Raw genomic sequence first — 25,797 nt, 5'->3', positions numbered from 1 at the left:
TCTAGACAATGTTTGATCATCCCCTGATTCTGACAATCTGGTCACCATCTACAACTAATGTATACCCTTTCCAGCTACCTGGACCAGCACGCTCCCCTTCTACATCACTGTTGCTCCTTTAACCCTGGCTCAGTACTCGCACTACTCCCCTGCACTTGCTCATTTATGAAGGAAATCTTGCCCTCTTTCTGACTTCCTCCATTACAAATTCCTCCTGGCCTGTTTAAGATCCTATGCTCTTAGCCCCACTTCCAGTAGGTTTTTCGCATGGCTGACTACTGAAACGACACACTGTAAAGTAGAAAACAGTTTCCACATTGCTAAATCCTAAGGACATCACTCCCTACTCGACCAGTCTGCAGCCTTTTTGACAATTTGGACCTTCTTTTACACACTTCACTCCCTTTGTGTTCGGACAAAGAAGACCTCTTGTGGATTTTTTCCAACCTTTCTCATCCATCCTTTAGTGTATCTATTTCTAGTGGCTCCTCTTCCTCTGTTGATGTACCTTGAGGTTTGGTTCTGGAACCTCTCCTCCTTTCTATATACTCTACCTTGGTGACTTTATTAAGTAATTGAGTAATTTGGCATTAATTGTTACCTGTATGGAGATGACCCACAACTGAATCTTTCCACCCCTATATTCATATCTGCAGTTCAATCCCAGGTCTCCAACTGTCTCACAGCAATCTCCTCCTGCATGGCAACTAGGCGCTTCAACCTCGATATGTCTGACAAGATGCTTATAATCTTGCCTAAATCAAGCACTATTGGGCTTTTTTTAATTTATTTTTTTCCCGTCAGTCAAAAACACAGTTATCCATCCAGTTTCCCAAGCTTGTTTAAGTGTTATATTTGACTCCTCTCCCCTCACTTTTTAAGGCTACTGCTAAATCGTTCCACTTATTTCTAAGTAGCATTGCCAAGATACATCCTTTTCTCTGTTTCTCGACTACTAAAATGTTAATGGATGCCTCATTCTCTCCCATCTGGACTACTTCAACCTTCTCCTTACTAGCCTCCCTCACCCGCAGCTTTCTACCCTTCAATCTATTTAAAACGCTACTATGAAGATAACCTCACTCTCCTCTCAAACAGTCTCTACGTTTGTAAGTCTCTCGTCCTAAAAACGCTGTTGGCTCCCAATTAAACTCTGCACCCATTACAAAATTATTCTCAAGACTCTGCGCTCTGCTCAGACTCGTCTACTGTCCCCCCTGTCTCACTACAGCTGTCTCATGCCTTCAAACCTACCTTTTAGAACTTGCTTCCTCTCAATGCCCACCAAGCATTTTCTCGCTCTAACTTCAAAACCATATGCAAACTCGCCCGTTCAATGAAGTGTTTACTCTGTAAGTTCTAACTCTAACCAATGCACTCCAATTTACTCCTACTGTTTTTGGTAGTTTCACCACATGATGATTAGATTGTAAACTCTTTGGGGCAGGAATTCCTTTCTCCCAATGTTACATTTGTCTTGATCCACTTATCTCTTGTTTCTATTCCCTGTATTGTATTTGTTTTCTAATGTTTTAAACTGTACAGCTTATTCGCAGTAGTAGTTGTTGAGAATTCTTAAATTCATATCCGTTTGTTTTTTTTTCCATTAGACAAGTAGTCGCACTCGAACCTTTTCAGGCGTCTAAATAAAAGTTAATTGATGTCATAGAATGTGCCCCAAAAAACTCCTCAAAACATCCCAACTGGTCAATTTTGAAGGATATCCCTGCTTGAGCACAGGTAGCCCAATCAGTGGCTCAGTCATTATGATTGAATCACCTGTGCCGAAGCAGGGATGTCCTTAAAACCTGACCTGTTGGGCGTTCGAAGCACAGGATTTGGGAACCTCTTATATGGGCTAAATCAGAGGTGGGCAGCCCATTTTTTAATGTAGCCACAGGTGTGGCGAATGAGAAGTGAAAATCGCTACACCATGTAAAAATTGAAAAATTAGATTGCTCAATCGAACATTTAAAACACACACTGTTAGTCTGCTTCCCTCACCTCAGCACTATCACCTGCTGCTGGTTCACTTCGTTGACTCATTAAGAAATCAGAAACCAGCACACGCCGTCAGGAAAAAGTTTATTTTACTGTGGGAGCTGGCAAACTCAAATTCGCCAAGCTTTCATGGCCAATTCGCCACTTGTGGCGATTGGCGACAAGGTTGCCCACCTCGGGGCTATATACTTCGAAACTAGTAGAATTATTTCTTTGATGCTAACATGAATAACATTTGGGGGGGGGGTGAGGGTGGGAGGGGAGAGAAGGGGAGGAATTAAGAGTGAAGCCTTTATTTATAAAAATGTTTTACCAGGAAGTAATACATTGAGTTACCTCTCGTTTTCAAGTATGTTCTGGGTATAGAGTTAAGATGATAAATAATATATGGTTACAAATACATAGTTAAATAAGTGAACAGGGTATAAATTATATACAAGACATTGCATGCACAATTAGAGATAATATATATTATAGGCATATGTAACAGTTACAGACCAGATTAAAATCTGACACAGCTTTAGTTTTGAACGAATTTAGACTGGTGATGGCTGTGAGAGTCTCCGGTAGATAGTTTGTGGTGCACGGTGAGAGGGGGAGCGGCCTGATACTTTGCTGAACCTTGGGACTATGAACAATCTTTTGGAGTCAGATCTCAGATAAGTGTTGCATGTGGTAGGGGTGAGGAGCTTGTTCAGATGTGTAGCTTGCCCAGAAAGTATTTGAAGGCAAGACAGGAAAGATAACCGTTGCGCCTAAACTCAATTGATGACGAATCTAGTTCTTTGAGCATTTCGCAGTGATGTGTGTTGTAATTGTATTGGAGAACAAAACGGCATATTGAATTGTAGAGGGTATCAAGTTTGCTAAGGTGTGTTTGGGGTGCCAGCCTTATACTATGTCCCCATAGTCGATGATTGCATTAGCATCTGCTGTGCGATATGCTTTATAACTAGCAGACATGGGGAGGATTTGTTCCTGTAAAAAACACCAAGTTTGGCATAGGTTTTGGATATCACGGTATCAATATGCATCCCGAATGTTAAATGGGAGTCAAACCATATGCCCAAGTATTTAAAACTAGTAACAGGAGTTAGGGTGCTGTTAGCGTTGGTTCTGTTCTGGAGCTCAGACATTGGAAGCTTTAAAAATTTAGCCTTGATCCCAAATACCATTGTTACAGTATTGTCAGTGTCTAAAAATAGTTTGTTTTGGGAAATCCAATTTTCAAGTCTCAAAAACTCAGATTGAAGTATGTGTTCAAGGTCGGAGAGGCTATGGCTATGTGCATATAGGATTGTGTCATCTGCATACATGTGTATTGAAGCTTCCTTACAAGCTGTGGGAAGGTCATTGATGAACACTGAGAAGAGTAGGGGCCCCAGAAAAGAGCCTTGCGGGACACCACAGGTGATATCCAGGGGGTTGGAGTTAGAGCCTGAGATGGACCCATGTTGGGATCTACCTGATAGGTAGGACTGAAACCAGTTTAAAGCATGCTTTCCTATTCCAGAGCTCTGGAGTTTAAGTAGGATAGCATGATCAACAGTATCAAAAGCCTTTGCAAAATCTAGGACTATTGCACCAGTGAGTTGTCCCCGTTCCATTCCACACTGGATTTCATTGCAAACTTTTAGCAGGGTAGTTACGGTACAGTGTTTGGGGCGAAAGCCAGATTGGAATTGGCTAGGGAAATTTGTCTTGGTATAGTAATTGCTTAATTTGGAGTGAAAACAGTTTTCCATGACTTTGGATAGTATTGGGAGAAGAGAGATTGGCCTGTAGTTTGAGACAGTGTTTTTGTCCCCACTTTTGAAGATTGGAACAACTCTGGCAGTTTTCCAGATCTTAGGGATATGGCCTGCAGACAGGATAGAGTTGACTATGGAAGCAATTGGTTTGGCAGTAGCTGGGGAACCAAGTCTTTAGAACTTAGATTGCAGTAAGTCAGGTCCACATTGGCTGCTTAGTTTTAATTTGAGGAGCGCTTGTGTAATCTCGTCTTCGGATACTGGGACAAATTGAAAATTGTGGGCAGTGCTGGGAGAGGGTGGGGCTATAGGGGTGCTCTCAAAATGAGGTTCATGTTTGTGGTTTGGGTTGCGTTTCGCTAATAAGTTAGTAGCACACCCCACAAAATAATCATTGAATGCATTTGCAATGTCAGTGGGGTTTGTCAGAGTAATATCCTCCTAAGTGATATTACTTGGTTGTTGATGACTAGAAGGCTGAAATATATTGTTGATAACCAGAAGGTTTGATGTATTCTGGAGAAGATTCTCAGAGTAATATTGTGCTTTTGCGTGTCTTGTTTGCCTTGTGCACATGTTCCACAGGAATTTGTAGTGATTTGAAATCCTTGGTAGTGCCAGTTACTTTGTAGCTTTTCCACAATGCATCCCTTAACTGGTTGAGTGCTATAAGGTCAGTTGTAACCACGGTAGGTGCGCCCCCGTACTCTTATTCTGCGTAATGGAGCATGGGTATCACAGAGTTTTAAGAACTCTGATTGGAAATAGTCGTGCGCAGAATCGGGGTCGGGAATTAAGTCGATTCTGTACCAAGGGCAGGTGGTAAGGTCAGCCAGAAACTGTTGTGGGTTAAAGTTTCTAAATGTTCTAGTGAGGAGAACTTTAGGGCATGATTGGGGTGGTTTAATTTTCCTTACACAGTACACTATTGCATGGTCACTGAAAATGTCCGGATGGATACCAGAGGATTGGATTCTGCTGGGATTTGAGGAGAATCCAGTCTAGCAAGGCATGGTTGTGAGATTTCAGGTTTGTCCGTGTGGGTTGGGAAATGAGTTGCATTAGGTTAAGTGACTTGAGTTGTATCTGGATTTTGTGGTTTTTAGGGTCGAGCCAATTGAAGATGAAATCCCCAAGAACTAGCAGCTCAGTCTTCAAATTCTGAGAGGAAATGGAGCCAAGAAACTGGGTGATGTTAGTCAGGGACTGTAGAGGGGCTTTTGGGGGATGGTAGATGCTAGCAACCAAGAAAAGGGGAGGCAGATTTTGCCAACTAGGATTTCAAAAGAGGGTTGGCTTGGGGGGCAATTTAACAGTGTAAATTGTAAGGTGTCTGCAATATAAAATAACACCCTTCCTCCTCTCTTTTACCTATCTTTTCTAGAAATGGAGTATCACTGAATGGCAATATTTGCACCGGGAGTTTTAGGGGTTAGCCATGTTCTGTGAGAACTATGGCTTTGGCTTTATGCATAAGGCACCATGCCCTTAGTTCATCCAGTTTGGGCTGCAGGCTCCGGATATTTATATGGGTGACAGATAGACCTTTTTGGAATTTGAATGGGTTATTCTCAAGGATATGGAACAGAGTTCAAAAGGGAGGGCCTGAGTTAGGTTCAATATCACCTGCTAAAGCGAGTAATAGTATGAGTAGAAATTTGAGTAGTTGTTTGCAAGTTGTAAATTTGTGATGTTTGCCATTAGAGTGAACGGTGGTTGGTGTGCTTGTTTTCAGAGTTCTCCACCAACATTCAGTAGATAGTGCAAGGCTTTTGAGTAATCCAAGGTATATGGTGATATTGGGTGTGAGCCAGGAGGGAGGAGTTTGTAGTGGATAGAGAGTAACATTTCCATGAGGCCACGAGAAAGAACAAAGTTAAGGTACAACCAGGTTAATTATCACAGAGGTACGGACGAGATAACGACTATTCTAAAGCTTGCCTTAAACTAGCCAGGTTACATTCTGGGTATGTGCTGGGTGTAACCTGGCTAGTTTAAGGCATTTCTGCATTGACTAATGACCCATAGGATTAACACAGCAGGGGTCCCTGGCAGTCCCATTAAGTTTGAATGGGACTGCCAGGGACCCCTGCTGTTAATCTGATGGGCCATTAATCAATGCAGAAATGCTGGGTCTAATTTAAGGCAAGTTTAAGGTATGTATCCAGCATGTACCTGGGTCTTTTTGGTGATTGCCATTGGTTTGTGTTAGAATAGTCGCAGTCTCTGCTGTAGGTAATGCTGCATGAAGCTGTTGTGAGCCAAGTAAGTGTGTGCAGACTAAACTGCAGGGGTCTGCTTTTGCCTTGTTAAAATGTTGTGCTGCATTGCAATGCTAGGGACTATTCAGGGTTTGCAGAGGGTGATGATTAGTTAGGGGGAGGGGCAGGTGTGTGCAGTCAGTGTTGGTAGAGGCTGAAGTAAAATAAGGTGTAAATGGGGGGGTTAATTGTGCAGGCTAACAAGCATGGGACCATAGTGTGGTCAGAGTAGCTCACCGTTTGTTGTCTTGTGTAGAACAGTTTGAAGAAGATGCAGTCCCCAGTCCACCTCTAGTTAAACTATAATCTAACTCAGCGGGGGGCGCAGTGGTTACAGAGGCCCTGCGCTAAGAGCGTGAGGCCTCTGTAAATTTACTTACCGGCTTCTTGTCCACTCGTCTCCATGGCAACGCGGTCAAATGACGCCTGTTACCATGGAGACGTGATGTCAAATTACGTCGGGGTTCACATGACCCCACAGCGTAATTTGACGCATCATTAGAAGCGAGGGGGGCACGACCGACGAGGCAGCAGGTAATTGGGGCGCAGGGAGTTTGCGCACCGCTGGTCTAACTATATTCTCACTTAAAAATGCACCACTCTAAAATGCCAATGCAAACCCTGCCAATATAGGGGGGCTGTTACTTTTATACATCTAAGCAGTCACATCACCCCTCCCCCCACCCCTTCCCCCCCCCCCCCCAAATAAATCTGCCTGTTACAAGTTGGACACTTTGCAGCACTGTTGAAAGAAAAGAAAAAAACACCTTTTAGATATTCAAACATAGCCCACCCTGCCTTTATTATTGATCTTTGTATTTCTTTTAAAACCGGGGGATTGCAGATCATTCAGTGGGTTAAAACATACCGAGATCAATAATAAATAAGTGTGTGCTAAAGCTTAAAACTGTCTAATAAATCTTGGATATCTACTAAATAGTGTAGTTGGTGCCACAAGGAAATAGTAAAATCCTTACTTTCACTTTCTTACAGGGGAGAATTACTTTTAAAGATGAACAAGCCCTTAGAAGCTAAAGAAGCCTATGTAAAAGCCTTGGAGCTGGATAGAATGAATGCTGATCTGTGGTACAACCTTGCAATTGTTTATATTGAACTGAAAGATCCAACAGAAGCCCTGAAGAATTTTAACCAGGCACTTGAATTAAATCACAAGCATAAGCTTGCATTGTTCAACTCTGCCCTACTCATGCAGGAATCAGGTATGTTAACCTTGCATGTGTTTTATTCTACTACACGACAAACATGAAAGGGACATGATTCTTTCGTTCTGTTATGTGGCAAGAAATCACCAAGTGTCATCATGAAAGGGTAAATAAGCATGCAAAAATATATAGCTACACATGGTGTTTTAGAAGGATCATAAAAACTGCCCGGGTGTGTGGAATTTACATCTTTCTAGCATTTCTTTTATTTTTAAAGGGTATCTATTGGTCTTTGCAACATTCTGCACGTTTGGGCTAATTTAGTTTCTTGCAAAGCATATTTCAGTGACTATAAGATCCTAGAATAAGATTATTTTGCAAGATTGATCATTTTCCAGAGCAGCATGTTAATTTTCAATAAGGCGAGTTTTTTTATTTTTTGTTACACAGGCATGCAACGTTGTATTTTTAATGTTGAAATTGTTTCAAAGATCTCTACTGAAATAAGTATTTCCTTTTGATGGGAGTAATCAAAATGTTCTGTTTCATAACAATTCATTTAAAAAAGACCTATATGGGTTACTATTCAAATTTGCATACAGTATATTGTATTTTGGGTAAGCAGGTTTGCCATCTTTCACAAATGTGTATGTTTTTAAAGACTAGTACTTCGTAGCACCATAATAATCAAATAAAAGTGACCAGGTAGTTTTAGGTTTTTTGTTTTGTTATTAAATATATGTAGCACACTTCCTAATTTGCTCTACTCAGTCCTGGTCCCTGCAGGCAGTGTAGGGGTTAATTTCTTACAGGCCCTTATTGTCACATTGTGTACTATTATTACTAGTTAAAGGTCAGTGTCTGGCACCACCTTAGTTCTGGATGAGGCCAGAAGGGTCACCTATTATGGGGTGATCCTGTTGTAACTGTTAGTCCACCCTTAATCTGCCCAGTAACTGGGGTGGGGTTGTATACTCCCCAAGGTTATATAAAGGCAGGGTTATGTTATTTCCTCTGATCCCTGGACGTAGCAGAGGAGGGGATCTCACCAGTTACATAGTAGATAAGGTTGAAAAAAGACATACGTCCAAGTTCAACCTATGCTAAATTTAGATGAGATACTTTTATCCTATATTCATACTTACAGTATATTGATCGAGAGGAAGGCAAAAAAAAAACTCCAGTGATATCTCATAAAGGGAAAAATACATGTCTTCCTGACTCCAAGAATTAGCAATCGGATCACTCCCTGAATCAACATCCTTCCCATGTTTACTTATTAGGTATATCCCTATATACCTTTTACTTTCTAAAAAGGATGTCCAACATTTTTTTTTTATGAACATCTATTGTATCTGCAATCACGTCTCCATGGGTAATGAATGCCAAATTTTAACTGCCCTTACTGTAAAGAACCCTTTCCTTTGTTGCTGGTGAAAGCTCTTTTCCTCCAATTTAAGGGATGACCCTGTGTCCTTTATACTGCCCTTAAGATGAATAATTATTTTGAAAGCTCCTTGTACTGTCCCCAAATATATTTGTATATAGTTATCATATCCCCTCTTGGACGCCTCTTTTCTAATGCCTGGTAAATCACGCCCAGTACGGCAGTTTGTAAAGTGCTTCATTTTAAATTAATTGGAGACATCCCAGTTGCTGAAGGTAGTGGTTACCTGTGCAAATTCTGCAGCTGGACTATGGGCGTGATTTACCAGGCTGTGTACCCCTGTGGAAAGAAATATATTGGCAAAACCACAAGACCGTTATGAAGAAGAGTACTCAACCACGTGGGAGAAATCAGGAATAATTTAGATACCCCTCTAGCAAAACACGTCAACGGCATTCACAATGGAGATACTACTAATCTCAGATTCAAAGGAATAGATCACATTCCGGCAACAATAAGGGGTGGGAACTGGGACAAGGAGTTACTTAAACTTGAGTCCTGGTGGATTTATACAATGGGTACCCTGTCCCCCCAAGGTTTAAACGAGGGTTTCATGTTCTCGCCCTTTATCTAATGCCGAACATTGTCATATACGACACCCAGCTAGTATGTGACCTGCATACAGGACAAGGGTTAATACAGATGCTCGCAAGCGCTCCCACTTTTCACCCCCCCCCCCCCCCGCAAATGTTCGTCAAATGGACAATATCTCCTCTACAGGATCAAGGATAAATATACAGCTCACAAACTGCTCCACTCTTCACCTTCGCAAAGGTCCCACAAATGAATTATATCTCCCCTCAATCCGTCCCAATATACCACCACCACGAACAGCACACAAGTGAGCATGTAACTTAGACATGCAACCAGGGTTAATACACAGCTACTCTAGCCACCCCACCTTTCTCTTCCGCAAGGAACCAGTGAGTTAATATTAACCCCTACTCAATTGCAAATCATAACTATCCACTGCCACCACCTGGGTTATGCGAATAAGATGTCAAATCAATATTTGCCAGGGCCTCAAGTCCCTGTTTATTATAGGAAAAACTAGGCATTTTAACCCACCAAAATCAGTTGTAGCAACATGTGTCCAAATGCGTAAATTCTCTCCAGAGTGTGCACCAGTTCATTCAGAACCCAAAGCATTACTTATTAAATGGTTTAGTGTGTGTGTGTGTGTGTGTGTGTGTGTGTGTGTGTGTGTGTGTGTGTGTGTGTGTGTGTGTGTGTGTGTGTGTGTGTGTGTATGTATATATATATACACACGCACACACACACACACACGAAAAAGAAAAGACTGCGCCTAGTATATCTGGATGTAATGACTAGTATGGTGTATAATTGGATGTTGATTATATATGAAACACCTCTAGTGTGCTAAAGAATAACCACAATATGATGTTAAATACTGACAAGTCTAAAGTGCACTAGATCAATATATACTGTAATGTATTACAATGCATATACCAAAATAAAAAATGTATGAATAAAAATAATATAAAAAACACAATAAATGGTTAAAAATCAAGTGATTGAAAAAATGTCCATATAAAACAATCAAATACCAAACCAATGATGTGATCTGGAAAAGTCTGACAATGATTTGTCAAGATACTGGCAGCCTTCTTCTTGGGCACAACAACCTCCCTTGATAGACCTAACAGAAAAAAAGAAGAAAAAGCACAGATCTTCGTGTATTAACGTAAATAAAATGTAATAAAACATGGACATCACGATTCAAAACTCACAAGATTCCAAATATAAAAAGCATTGTATGAGTAATACTCATGCTCCGACCCGTCGTGTGTTGCCGCCACGACGCCTCTGCTCCACTGGGTATGCTCGGGACTGACGTCACGCCTCTCTAGATGGTGTTACACCTTGGAGGTTCCTCCGGCAACTCTCGTCTCTATAATTTAGAATTTAAGAGAACTCGGGCAGAGGGGTCCTTCACAAAATACCACCTACATGGCAACAAGCTATCCAGTAGCTGAAACATGATTACAATACAGCCATTCCGGTCTGTCCTAGTACATACATCAGCAGGCGATTTGCTACGGACGCCATTAGTCCACTTCAGGCAGCAAGGTATTCTATTTACAGAGCTACGCCTTTATATTAGGGGTTGGTTATAAAAATAATCCTTGAGTAGCAGATTACAACTGCCAACAATTATACAGCTTCCACTGCTGATTTTGAAAGTAAGAACGCAAACATTTCACAGAATTACGTTTCAACAGCGAAACGAAGATACTGGTGACGTCTCAAGCTAACTACAAACTCCTGTACAAAGGAGTGTTTTGTATAGACTCATAGGCGATATTTGCTATTTACTAGTCCTAGTTTTTTATTATTGGGAGGAATACATGGGCTCCATTTTTAGTCCTACTGTACATTAAATACATGGCCAGAATTCCACTTGTATTTATCTGTGGACTAATATATATAAATATGTATATGTATGTGTGTATATATCTATATATATATATATATATATCAACAGAGCTATATATGCTTAGGCACTCTGCCAGTACCTAATTTTTGTACTTGCCTATCCTCACGTGATACCATGAGACATGTCATTTCCCCCTGAATTTCTCACACATCAATTTGGATCAGTCCTCAGTGTTGGCCTGTGTTACGTACAAAAGGAGAATGGGTTCAGGCGGTTCACAGCTTGCCGTAGGGGTACAATCAAAGGTATCCAGACGCAATCAGGAAAAAAGGTTGTTTATTCAGTGCATTACAAAAATCCTTCTGCCACAAGGTAACTCTGACGCGTTTTGTCCACGACTACTTCGTTGGAGCACGCTTTCCAGCACACCTAATCAGCATTCCCATCTACAGTACTTTGAGGACTGAACTCGACGAGTCAAGACTGTGAGTACCTGCTTCTCCTTGTGGGGTCTGTGGCTGTGTATGAGACGCCGGGATAAGTGAGGGTAGTGGCGGAGATCAATTGCGGTTAGCCGCATTATAGTTCCTTGCAGGGAACTCTGCTTTGCGGTTTTACTTTTTCTCCTTACCACATCTTAGCCCCGTCCTGATGGTCAGTCTCGGGTACATAGTTCCACTCCCTAGTTTATGCACTCAAAATTCAGGACACTGATCAGTAGCGCTTTTTGATTTATTTGTGCATTCATTACTGTGGACATTGTGGATATCATTTGCAATTTTTGGAGCATCAGTCCCTGGAGTATACTCTCTGTGTTACGTACATACTCCATGAACACAGGTCACTCACCTGATCCCTTTATCTATCTAAATTTAAGGACACGTGGGGCACTATAGCCTTTCATTCCGGTATACCCAGCCTCCATTATATTTGGGTGTGATTCACCTAGCTCATAACCTTTGGCTAGAGGATAGGCTGTGGCCAACACCTATTCCTCTATACGTACTGCATTGTTTTGTGTTGTGTATTTTACGGTCACAACCGTATGTTTGTTTGTTTGATTTTTGTCCTCCCTATATTTTATTAATTAATACCCTTATATATGTTTATTTTTCATTTACTCGCATTACACCTCAAATTGAGTGCTAGTTATAGAAGGGCTCTGTTCTTGCCTTGGCATGTTCTCCGATACTATGAATATTATCCCATACTAAACCTTCAAGTAGCTTCCCCACTATTGATATCAGCCTTACAGGTCTGTAATTCCCCGGTTGTGATCTAGCTCCCTTTTTAAATAGAGGTACCACATGTGCTTTACGCCAATCTTGTGGTTCTGTGCCTGTGGAAATGGAGTCCTTGAATATTAAATGTAAGGGTTTGGCTCTTACTGAACTTGGCTCCTTAAGAACTCTTGGATGTATGCCATTGGGGCCAAGTGCCTTATTTACTTTAATTTTATCAAGCCACCTATGAACTTCTTCCTCCGTTAACCAATTGTTTGTTAATATAGAGGTTGTGGATTCCTCCTACGGTACTACTTTTGCAATTGATTCTTCCCTGGTAAACACAGACGAAGAATTTGTTTCATACCTCTGCTTTTTCCTTCTCTCCAATAATCTGCCTTCCCATCTCATACTGAAAAGGTCCTCTGTTTTCTTTTCTATTTTTTTGAATTTTTTATTAGGGTACTTAAATAATTTTTTAGGGTTGTTCTTTCTTTCTATTGCAATCCTTTTTCCATTATCCATTTTTGCTAATTTGATTGCCCTTTTGCAATTTTTGTTACATGCCTTATAATTCTGATATGATGTCTCTGTCCCTTCTGACTTCAAGAATCTAAACGCCTTCCTCTTCTTTTCCATTTCCTCCCATACCTGTTTATTTACAACATTGGTTTAGACTTATTTCTTTAATATTTATTATCCAAGGGTATACACTGAGAAGTGTGCTTTTTCTAACAATGTTTTGAAGACTGCCCATTTATCTTCCACATTTTTCCCTGCAAAAACATAATCTCAATTTATACTTTGTATAATTATACCTCTGTTTATTAAAATCTGATTTTCTAAAGTTTAAAGTCTTTGTGAACCCAAGAAATCTGTTTTTTGATCATTTACTTCAAATGAGATCGTTATGATCACTGTTAACAAATACAGGTAAACCCCGTTATAGCGCGACCTGTTATAACGCGAAATCGGTTACAACGCGGTCTGAGCATGGCTCCCGAATTGAAAGCCTCCATTTTGCCGCCTTTCCTGCATCTCAAATCCTCCATTTTGCCACCTTACACTCTCCTCTTCCAGCTGTCCTGTCCACGTGCTCATCTCTCTCCTCTTCCTGCTGTCCACGTGCTCATCTCTCTCTGCCCGTCGCGTGCCATCGTTGTTTTTTTTTTTTTCCAAACATTCAATTCAATGCTTTATTGACTACCAGACACAGACACAATTAAACATTAATTCATTTTGTAAAAAACACATGCAGGGATTGAACTCGGGAGCTTCTGATACCAATGCCTTGCCTCTTACCTCTATACCATAGGCCTGGTGTGATAAGACATAACCTATAAATATATTTATCCTCTACAACACATTGCCACAGGGTACATGTCAATGTTAAATCTTAAGTCTATTTCTAGATGTCTATGACATCACACAGCTTGACATGTACCCTGTGGCAATGTGTTGTAGAGGATAAATATATTTATAGGTTATGTTTTGTCACACCAAGCCTATGGTGTAGAGGTAAGAAGCAAGGCATTGGTATCAGAAGGTCCCAAGTTCAATCCCTGCATGTGTTTTGTACAAAATGTATTAATGTTTAATTGTGTCTGTGTCTGGTAGTCAATAAAGCATTGAATTGAATGTTTGAAAAAAAACAATGGCCAGAGAGATGAGCAGAGCAGAAAGATATGATCACGTGGACAGCAGGAAGAGGAGAGCACTGGTAAGGCGGCAAAATGGAGGAGAATTAAATCTGTAATGAGGAGGCTCGAGAGCTGATGCCGGTGAAATTTTAACGCAACCCCGGTTGTAACGCGGTCTTGGGGTTGTGGACCCCAAGGACCGCGTTATAACGGGGTTCAGCTGTATTCAGGTCCAGGAACATTTGGGTATTACGTTTACATTGTTTGATGTTGCCAAATCCAGTATTGCCCCTCTCCTGGTTGGTTCCTCAATCATTTGGGTCATATAATTGTCTTTAAGCACCCCCAAAAACCTGTTTCCTTTTGTTGTAATGCTAATCTCATTGCCCCAGTCTAGGTCTGGATAATTAAAATCACCCATTATGCAAACATGACCTAGTTTTGATGCCTTCTCCATTTGCAAAAGTATTTTACCTTCCTCAGTCTCACCGATATTTGGTGGTTTATAGCCTATCCCTACAAACATTTTCTTTGTACTTTTACCTCCACTGCTAATTTCTATCCACAACGTCTCTACATTTTCATCATTCCCTTCATAAACATCTTCCCTTAGAATAGGTTTTAGATCCAGTTTAACATATAAACATACTCCGCCTTCTCTAATATTTGCTTGATCCTTCCGAAAAAGGGAATAACCCTCTAAATTAATTGCTCAGTCATGAGTTTCATCCCAACATATTTCAGTAATGCCTATGATATCATACTGCTCCCAGGTAGCTATTAATTCCAGCTCCCCCTTTTATCTGTCAGGCTTCTTGCATTAGCAAGCATGCATTTAAGTTTTTCTTCAGTCTGTACTATTATCGTATCTGCTCCTGCCTTTCTACTCCAATTGTCTTTAGAAGTTTCTAGCATTATCTATATTTACTATGGGTGTCTCGCTGCTTGTCAAACGCCAGTTGCTACCATAAGGATTGCACCCCTCAAAAGGAGTCCCAGTGCTCTCAAAACCTTAAACCTTTCTTCCTACACCACTTTTTTAGCCATGCATTAACCTCGCTAATCTCCGACTGTCTCCCTGCGGTAGCGCATGGCACTGGTAGTATTTCAGAAAATTGTACCTTGGAGGTCCTTGCCTTAACCTTTTGGCCTAGATCCCTGAAATCATTTTTTTATGACCCTCCATCTTTCTCTAACTTTGTCATTGGTGCCAACGAGTACCAAGACCACCTTGTCAGTCCGAGCCTCTTCCAGCAATCTGTCTTCCCGATTCGCAATGTACCGAACTTGAGCACCGGGGAGACGGCAAACTATTTGGTTCATGCGGTCATGGCAACAGATTGCCTGATCTACCTTCCTAATAAGGGAGTCCCCTACCACCACAATCTTTCTTGGTCTCTGAGTTTCCCGAGTCCCCTCTATGCTGGAGGAACTACTCCGCTGACTGCTAGAGGAATTGGTCTTCCCCAGCCTTGCCATTCCTGCACTGACACTCCCAGTATCTTCACTCAATATGGAAAATCTATTGGAATGGGTCAGTTAAGAAGTGACCTGCCTCTTCTCCTTCTGTTACCCAGTTACCTACCTGCTCGTCACTCACAGCGCCACCATCTGCACCATTAGTCCAAACCAGGCGCTGCTCCGTGAGCACTAAACTCCTTTCAAGATTGTCAATGTCCCTCAATATTGCACGTTTCTTCTTTAGATCAGCAATCTGAGAATCTAAAGAGACTATTTGCTCATAGGGTTGCCAGGTGGCTTGTCCAAAAATACTGGACACAATGGTAAAAGATGTGAGACCCCCATCCCCCCAATTCATATAAAAATATAATCCCCCCCCCCGCCCCCCAATACATATAATAAAAATCCTCCCAATACATATAAAAAAAATACACCCCCACCCCCAATACATTAAAAAATTTATATAAACCCCCCTATACCTATAAAACATACCCCCACGCCCCATCCCCCCCAAAACATTAAAAAATACCCCCCAATACATATAAAAAGTACCTCTCCCCCATACATGTACAGTATAAAAAAAATACACTTCCACCTCCCCAATACATATAAAAAATAAGACTTTCCTTGGAAATAGTCTCAGGTCGGGCCTGGTGGCTGCGGGTTAGGGGTGGGCCGGTGACTGCGGTTACTGTGGGGTGCCCAGCAGGTCACAGCAGTTGCCGCCAGCCCCGGCTCTCCCCCGCTGCAGGCTTCTCCCTCACAGTCTATCCCACACCGAGGTGTCTGATGCTGACATCACGTGAGCCGGGCCTCCCTCTCATGCTGGCGCGCACCGTAAGCGCGCACCGTAAGCTTTGCCCAGCTGACTTCCAGCGCTGTCAGAGAGACCCGGCGCGCGCATCAGCAGCAGACACCTCAGCATGGGACAAACCGTGAGGAAGAAGCCTGCAGCGGGGGAGAGCCGGGGCCGGCTGCAACTTCTGTGACCTGCTGCAGCCACCATTCGTTCGGAGAGAGGTAATACCGGACACATACGTTTTCATTTTATACTGGACGCAGGGGCAAAATACCGGGCTGTCCGGTTCAAAACCGGACACCTGACAACTCTACTTGCTCACAGCGTTATGCTCTCTGAAACCCTTCATTGTTCCAACTCCTGGTTCTTACGCCACACTTAATACAACCAGCACTTGAAATCAACCAGTAATTCAGTCACACAGATCAGGACACACACGCCTTTATATAGTGTAAGTCAGTATGTCTGCAACGAAGTGTGTTAGTTAGGATCCCTGTTTTTATTATTTTTCAGTGAGGGAAAGTGTCACTTCCAAATTAAAATAGGGCCCATCTACAGTATATGGTCCTGAGGCGTGTGCCACCCACAAGAGGGGATGGATAGGTTCTCTGTAGGGTAGTTGCTTATTACAGACCTCAGAGTAGTTCTAATAGGGTGGGCATCATATGCAAGAGGCCACCCTGCCTTCGAATCCTAGTGGAGAAGGAGATCTACATTCATCAAGGCAGACAAGGCCTTTCTGTGACAACAGGGTAAGTAATGTGTCTCTTCTTGAATGCTGTAATGTGTGTGACGGAGAAGCAGTTTTGCTGTTAAATATTTTAAAAGTTCCTGGCGCCCTCAAATGTATTCACTCACTTCTCGCAAAAAGCCAGCACTGATCTGCAGCGCGGAGTAAAATAAGATAACCGCTGAGCACCCACATACTGTACATCTTGTACAAGAACCAATCCTGCTTAATGGGGCAGATACACAATTGGGACTTAATATTTTCATGTGCACCCTTTCCTTCATGCTGGGGATGGGGGGGGGGGGGAGGTAAGGAGGAGGAATAGGGCTGTTACATATACGTCTAAATATTTTCATTTTATTTTATTCGTAGTAAACCTTTACTTTAGCTTCTGCATTTTTTGTGGTGATGATGATGGTATTGACCAGGACTTAACACTGGCAATGTGCAATACTCCTCTTCTTGATGCATTAATATATGTATGTATGTCTTTATTTATATAGCGCCATTAGTGTACATAGCGCTTCACATTAGTAATACACGTCACAATCATATAAATAACATATAATACAAATAACAGATCATGGGAATAAGTGCTTCAGACATAAAAGTAACATTTCGGAAGAGGAGTCCCTGCTTAACTTAGCTTACAATCTAAATGCTAAAAGAAGCCTAAGATTTTCCTTGTTTTCCAAAAACTTAGTTACATTTTTATTGTTTTTAGAATGATCAATTATTATTAGTTCTTTTTATGGTCTTTTAAAAATCTATTGTTGCCAGTTGCTAAACTGCTGGTTTCCTTATTTCGGCATATATAGAATATGAACCATACCAGCTGCGTTCAACAGAATGCCAATATACTGATCGTGTGTGTGTGTGTGTGTGTGTGTGTGTGTGTGTGTGTGTGTGTGTGTTCCACTCTTTATTACAGATCATAAAATAAAAAATGACAAATGACTACTCACAAGAGTAGTACTTTAATATAGCCCATAAAATAGGCTCTGTGTGTGTGTGTGTGTGTGTGTGTGTGTGTGTGTCTATTTTATGTGCTATTTTAAAGCACTACTCTTGTGAGTAGTCACTTGTCATTTTTTATTTATTTATGATCTGTAATAAAGAGTGGAATAATACATTTATAGGAGGGGTTATTTTTTTAAAACCATACAGTATTTAGAAAACCTGAAATATTGAGCATTTACTGTAAAAGCAGCTCTTCAGCATATATGATGATATGCTACTGTTTCGGGTACAACACGTTATTTGCCCTGATTTAGCGGACCTAGGTTCATCTAGGCCGAACCTTGCTGACATTTACGTAAAACCAACAGATTTAGCACAGATTAGAGTAAATATGTATGAGATTTATTTCTGGCAACCAGAACTTTGTTCTGTATGGAGCCAATAAGCAGAAACATTCCAGGGTCACGCGAGAATTCTACAATCCTTTGAAACGGCCACTTTCAGAACACTTTTTTTTGTATTCATTTAATTTCTCTTTGCCATAGTCTCTGCATATGTGTTCCTGATTTAATACTCTGTGATCCGCAGCTGGGAAGCTTTAGTATTCTAGCTTTTCAGATGTAAAGCAAAATAACTCTGTTTTGAATTGTGGATAATCTTTTTTAAATTTGTCACTCATTTTTGGTGCAAAGCATAAAAGTTAACAAGTTTGCCAACTCAGTTTTGTATTGCAAGAGTCACTGTATTTTTTCCAGTGATAAACAGTAGAAGTAAATTATTTAATGCAATATTTTACTGCTCAGCCTTCTTGTATTTCAAGTCATTTGAAATACCTTCCATGCCTTCCAGTGTTGTGCTTCCAAATAAACATGCATGTAAAACATTGTGATAACTTATTTTTTTTGTTCTGCTTCTGAGATTTATTAACAGTTGTTGCAGAAAAAAAGTCGTACATGCTTAGGCTGCACTTATAGTGCCCGTGACGCGACGTCACGACCAATTATTTGGAGGCCAGCAGGTAAATTTGATTTTTCAGAAACTGTCGCCACATGTGACTCTCCGAACCAATCAATGACCCCGTCGCCGAATGTTAAATTATAACTTTCGCGGGTAGCAACGGGTGACGTCATCGGTCGCGTCGCCAGACTATAAGCGCGGCCTTACATACACAAGCACACTCCAAGTAAAACTTAATTATTGCTGATTTTATTTGCAGGATCGAGGTTTCTGTCTTTTTCACGAGCTTGAAAAAACTCCAGTTGGACAAACCACCAATAATATTTTACTTGGAATGTGCTGTTTCATCTGCTTATGTAACTACTTTATTTAACCACTGCACCTCATTTCAGATATGGCTGAGGTGGGCAATGCCCTGCAGGCAGTTTATCTAATTACTTTTCATTCCAACGTTGCTTTGCCGATTTTATCTTGTGTGGTCCTAGAGGCTAGGGCTGTGTGCATATAAGATTGTGTCATCCGCAAACGTGTATTGAGCCTCCCTTACAAGCTGTAGGAAGATCATTAATTTACACCTAAGGATAGATGGGGCCCCATAACAGAGCCTGCGGGACACCGCAGGTGATATCCAAGGAGTTGAAGTTGGTGCCCGAGAGAGACACATGTTGGGATCTACCTGATAGGTAGGAATGAAACCAGTTTAAAGCATGCTTCCCTATTCCAGAGCAATGGAGTTTAAGCAAGACAACATGATCAACAGTATCAAAAGCCTTTGCAAAATCTAGGAATATTGCACCAGTAAGTTGTCCCAGTTCAATTCCACACTGCATCTCATTGCAAACTTTTAGGAGGGTAGTTACCGTGGAGTGTTTGGGGCGAAAGGTAGATTGGAATTGACTAGGGAAATTTTTTCTTGGTATAGCAATCTTGCATTCATTTATCTTCAATGTAGGAAAATAATTACTTTGCAACAATGTATATAAGCTTTTCTATATTATCTAAGTAATATATGATGTGGATCTGCCAATAATTCCCATTCTATAGGACCTTGTGCCCTTTTCACAAGTATTTATAGCTTTTTTTAATTTAATTTGTTAAACAGTGTACGCAGCTCTTTTTTTAAGTTGTATTGTAATTTTGATAAGTGCAATAGCTAAATAACTTGATGCTATAGGAACACCTGCTCTAAAGAGCTTACAGTCTAAGTGGTATGTTTGGACACAGCAGAAGTAAAAGTGCACTACTTAAAGTGCAGTGAGGGAGCTCAAGATAACATGTACTCCATAGTAGAGGTGTGGACAAGTGAAGGAAATGCTAGTTAGAGGTCAATTTTTAGCTTGGCTTTGAATGCGGAAAGTGAAGTTGCTTGACAAATTTTGAGTGGACGAGGGTTCCATAGGTAGGGAGAGACTTCCATGGTAAGTTAATATTACAATAAACCAGAGCCCTAACGCATGTCCAATATGACAAATTGTTTAGTACATTACTATATGTTTTCTCTTCTAATAAATTTGGTTCAATACTTTGATCCAAAAATTTCAAGCCTGCAACCAAATCACGGTAAACCGATCTCAGCAGGTCTTACACTGCCTTTTTCTCAGTGTCTTTTGTATCTCTTCCCCGAAAAAGAGAAAAGAAGAAAAAACATAGTAATATACTCAATAATTTCTTATTGGATGTACATTGGCACTCCTTTATTTATTGTAGTATACTTGGTCACTTTTCCAATGGCACACCAGTAGACACAAATAAATATATGGTATTGTGGGTTTTGGTTTTATGCTAGCTAATGTTGTACAGTATATGCACTGTGGGGGAGGGGAAGGGGCGACTCTGAGGTCAGGGGACATTTCTATAAATTCAGAGGCCTTTCCCTTGACATTCAGGAAGCTTCCTTTACTGGTTAAAGGAGGCAGCAAAGAAGTGGGAGAGGAGGGACATTAACTCTTTGAGGCACAGAAACGTTAGTTTTTGCAATACTTCAACATGGAATGTTGTAATGTTTCCATTCAAGTTGAAAAAATTTATGGAGAAAAATTGGATGTGGAGGGTTGTCGTCCCCGAGTTATTACATGGTTTTACCCTGAAACCATTGAGACACGCAAAAATCCTTTACTTCTGATAAGTAGAGATATCGATCTTGAATGTGCTCAAGCACAACCACACTTTAAGACCACATCCATCTGGTACGATGAGGCTCCCTAGTTGTATTGTATTCAGCACAGTGCCTTGAAGTGCTGTGTATAGGGAGATGTAAGGTTGAGCAGTGCATAGTTCAAGAGGTATGTATGGCTTGGTCACAGGACTAATTTTGGCCTTTTCTTCTCTCACCAGAGCCGCCTCTTCTGTCTCTAAAGCTTCATCCTCAACTGTGTCTTGATCAGACATTTCTTAGTTAATGTGACTGAGGGAGCCAGTCTCTATCTTCTATATCAGTGGTTCCAAACGCCAGTCGTCAGGGGCCGGTAACTGTCCAGGTTTTAAGGATATCCTCTCATTAGCATAGGTGGCCCAAACATTTTCACTGAACCATCTGTGTTCAAGCAGGAGTATCCTTAAAAACTGGGCTGTTAGGAGTCTTTAAGGACTGGAGTTGAGAACCATCATATGATGTGTCTGACTCTGGAACAGAGGGTATATCTTGCGTAAGACATTTTTGCTACCTCCTCTGCATGAATTTTTTGCCTGCCATATATCCTTACAAATAGGTATACATTTTGATTTACTTTTCTGTAAAAAAATTAATTTACAGTGCATGTTTTAAATTTTTTTATTTTTAAATGAAAACGAAAGCAAACCCGTGTGCTACATATACTATAAAATGTATCTGATCTACAACTCATATTTTTGCATAATTTCAATGTAAGACTCTCCCAATAGCATCCAATTTCAGAAGGAAACTCCAAAACCCTGGATTGTACCAAACTTCCATGTTGCCTCTCTATCTATAGGGTTGCCAGGTGTCCAGTATTGAACCGGACTGTCCTGTATTTAAAACGTTAGAAGTAATACTGGACATGTATGTGTCCGGTATTACCTCCCTGGACATAGTGACCTGACCGGCTTAGGGGGCCGCAGAATGCGTTTCTCGATTGTGTCGCACCTTTCACCATTGTGTCCAGTATTCATGGAGAACCCACCTGGCAACATTTATCTAGGACATCACTTAATTTGTTCCTTCTGTTTTTTTTTGTTTTTTTTTCCATTAAAGTCACTTCCACGGAATTTTAAATATAATGGTTTCCCTCATACACCAATATGTGGGGTCGAAACCTATTCCAACTTCACATTATCAAGCCAGTATAACCAGTCTCACACTGAAGAGACCCGAAAGATTGAAATAGCTGTCTGTGAGCAGGTTTAGTGGCTATGCACTTTAACCCAGGCTGTGCTGAAAAGCTATGTAAAACGGCAGGCATAAGCTTATAGCGGTCCATGCTATAATGGACATGAAGTAAAAGGTGACACTGTGCTCATTTGCATGCAATTTCCCAGAATCCCTAATTGCAGTGAAGGCATTGTATAGTAGGAGATTATGGTGAAAAGCAGTGTTGCAGAACTGTCAGACATGTGAATGGGCTCACAAGTTATATTTTGATTTGCTGTACAGTGGACAGTTATTTTTTTGCCCACAATAAAGGGTTAAATAAATTAAACTCAACCAGTTAACGTGGAACCATGCATGATACAATAAATGTTGCTAAAGTTAAGGCAAATGCCTTGAATGTATTTACCTTCCTATTGGTATGCCAGATGTTAAGTAATTCTTAAAACCTTAATTTGAATCACTTTTTAATGTGTATCTATATTTGAAACACTTTATAGTGTGTGTGTGTGTGTGTGTGTGTGTGTGTGTGTGTGTGTGTGTGTGTGTGTGTGTGTGTGTGTGTGTGTGTGTGTGTGTGTGTGTACGCACGCGCGTGCGCACACACTAGTCTGAAACTGCCATATTTGAATATGTGGATGTGAACATTAGCCATCACGCACCAGAAATGAATGGTAATATGAGTCATATAAAACACAACATACATGTACTTACATTTAAAATAGTAACAGTCTGTGAATCTGGGTCCATGTGAGAGCTGAGAATCCAATTATGTAAGTCTGCAAGTACCCGGTGCACCAGGTCCCTGAACTGCCTGCTCATGGAAATCTCACAAAACAGAGCTGATACGCTGCTTGAATGTCTCTGCCACAGAGTCACGCAAACCACACAAACCGGCGAGTGAAGCAACTTGGTACCAGCTTCCCAGCTGTTCCCGAGTAAGATGACCCCTGAAGAAGCATGTGAGTGCGTAACGCAAAACGCGTTGAGGTCGTAACTACATTTTCATACGTCATCACGCAATGTGTGTTTTCAGCTACTGGGCCGATCAGCTGTTGCTAGTCTCCTACGCGAGTAGCTGAGCGCATGCGCAGCTGCTATTTACATCATTGGACTCTAAGCTCTCACTTGGACTCTGTGGATCTCACTATTACTATTTTAAATGTAAGTTCATGTATTTGTGTGTTTTATATTACTCTTATTACCATTAATTTCTGGTGTGCGGTGTCTTTTTTTTGTTTTTGTAAAAAAATATATTTCAAACATATTTATTGTTTTCTGACAGGGGTACATGCACATCACATGGTCGTTTATACACGGTAAACGTAATTAACACACACATTTAAACGTGAACAACCCGTAACATCTCAGGGTTGATTGATCGGGTACGGGCGATCTGCCCCTAGTATTTTGTAACCTCTATGCATTTAGAGTACATTATGTAGGTCCCGTCTGGGAGTATTGACAGTTTTAGGAGGATCTTAGATCAGACCCCTTAGATTAGTAATGTAAAGGACAGACAGAGATAGAGGGAGAGAAGAGCAGAAGAGGGGGGGAGGGAAGGGATAGGAACGTTTTTGTAATTTTAAAGATTCCGTTGGAATATTCTTTGGGAGAATGGAGCTCCCCCGTGAGACACATGCAGCAAAAAAGTGGATCTTTTGAAAACTACTTTCCATTTTGAATACCTTGTTGGACAGTCAGCACGATTGAAACTTTTCTTGTTTCTTTAGTTATAGGTAGTATAGATTGGGTACAATAAAAATGTTAATACATTGAAGTGTTTGTTGTTATAATGCCTAATCATCCTGCATACAAAACCATAAGCCTACACTTTAAAAAAAAGTAATGTTCCTTTGGTGTAATAAAAAGCTGCCTTGGCATCAAGGATTTGTGTATACAGCTTAACCCCGTTATAGCGCGGTCCTCGAGGGCCACCTCTGTTTTTTTAATTTAATTTTTTTTTGTGGTGGTACCGTGTCCGCCGGAGGGGGAAAGCTGAGAACTCTCCCAGCGTTCCCAGACCCGGTGGGGCAGCGGCAACAGCACACAGCACTTAACCGGCATCTGGCTGCTCTTCTCCCTGTCTCTGCTTCCGTCTTGCGAGAGCAAACTCCCTTAAAGTGACGGTGTGTCTCTGTGTGTGTGTTTGACTGTGTGTGCAGTGTGCTGTGAGTGTGTGCAGTGTGCTGTGTGTGAGTGTGTGCTGTGAGTGCATGCAGTGTGCTGTGAGTGTGTGCAGTGTGCTGTGAGTGTGTGCAGTGTGCTGTGAGTGTGTGCAGTGTGCGCGGTGTGTGTGCAAAAAAAAAACTTAACCAAAAAAAATTCGGGGTCCACGCTCAAACCGCGTTATAGCGGATCGCGCTATAACGGGGTTGAGCTGTATGTACAAAATGTGTGCACTGTTTAATGAAACCTCCAGATTTATTTATTACCCTATGCAGATGTAGCAGACGTTATTGCACCTGTTAAATAATGCACCAGTATTAACAGTAGTGTTGAAAACAATGGTTAAGAAGGTGGCACACGTGTTTTATATTTTGTGTTAACGCACTCAGGGGTAAGGTCTGTTTCATCTGTATTTAAATATTTAATATACAGTATTGACATGTAAAGAATTGTATTGACCCTCTTGGTACCCTTTGGATGCAATGTCACTTCAAAGATGCAGTTACTGTACATGTTCGCGAGTGCAGGAGGGGCTATACTGTTATAAACTTTGCACACAATCATATACTTGAATACAATCGTATTTTTCAAGGAATAATAAACACTTTGCTTGCACTTAGTGATTTGTCACGCAATGTGGGCGTCCTTTTCCATTCTGTCAGATTGAATTGTCCCCTAGTAAAACTAGCTTAAAAGCCTTGATGTAGACACTACATCATGAGGCATAGATTTGTTCAGAACGAAGAAACCGGTGCACAGCCAGAAAATAAATACGTGCAGTTTAGGACAGAGGACCGTTTAAAAAATGTATTAGCTTCCCCAAGACTGCTCCACATGTTTAACGCGATCTTAGCAGGAGCCCCAATCCCCGGAGAGATGCTTCGGGCGTCTATTTCACTAATTCATAAATCAGGCAAAGATCCCCTGGAATGCAAAAGCTATAGACCAATTTCCCTGATCAATACTGATATCAAAATATACGCCAAGCTTTTGGCCAATAGACTAAGTCAGATCCTGCCCAAACTGATACATCCAGATCAAGTCGGATTTATTAAAGGTAGACAAGCAGCGGATAACACCCGACGAATCATTGATCTGATAGAATTGGCTAACAAAGGAAAATCACAAAATATGATAAGTCTGGATGCAGAAAAAGCATTTGACAGGATCAACTGGCCATATTTAAAGGAGACGCTTGGGGCATTTGGATTCGGAGATAGGGTGAATGAAGCAATTATAGCACTTTACTCAGGTCCTACTGCTAGGGTCATACACCAGGGCTTTCCATCTGCCCAATTCCAAATTAAAAGCGGCACGAGACAGGGGTGCCCGTTATCCCCCCTCCTGTTTGCCCTATGTATGGAACCCCTAGCAGCGCAGATACGTGGCTGTCCAGACATAGTAGGGGTAGATATTTGCTCACAATCCCACAAAGCAGCTCTATATGCTGACGACATTCTATTATTATTATCACGGCCCCTCACCTCCCTGCCAAACCTCTTCAACTTGCTT

The 25,797-nt window shown here is 41.2% G+C and overlaps 1 protein-coding gene across 2 annotated transcripts in view; it reads left to right on the top strand.

Moving 5' to 3' along the window:
* The window catches only part of LOC142495251 (protein O-mannosyl-transferase TMTC3-like), a 138,019-nt gene that overhangs the window by 105,252 nt on the left and 6,970 nt on the right, over positions 1–25,797 (top strand). For both annotated transcript variants that reach the window (XM_075600470.1, XM_075600469.1), the window contains exon 14: positions 7,007–7,233. In XM_075600470.1, coding sequence (XP_075456585.1) covers positions 7,007–7,233 — 227 coding nt within the window. The remainder of the gene's footprint in view (positions 1–7,006; positions 7,234–25,797) is intronic.

The sequence above is a fragment of the Ascaphus truei genome, chromosome 5, assembly GCF_040206685.1.
Source record: "Ascaphus truei isolate aAscTru1 chromosome 5, aAscTru1.hap1, whole genome shotgun sequence".
In the NCBI taxonomy this organism is placed as follows: Eukaryota; Metazoa; Chordata; class Amphibia; order Anura; family Ascaphidae; genus Ascaphus; species Ascaphus truei.
The sequence above is the reverse complement of the archived record's forward strand: the minus strand, read 5'-3'. Positions and strand labels throughout refer to the sequence as shown.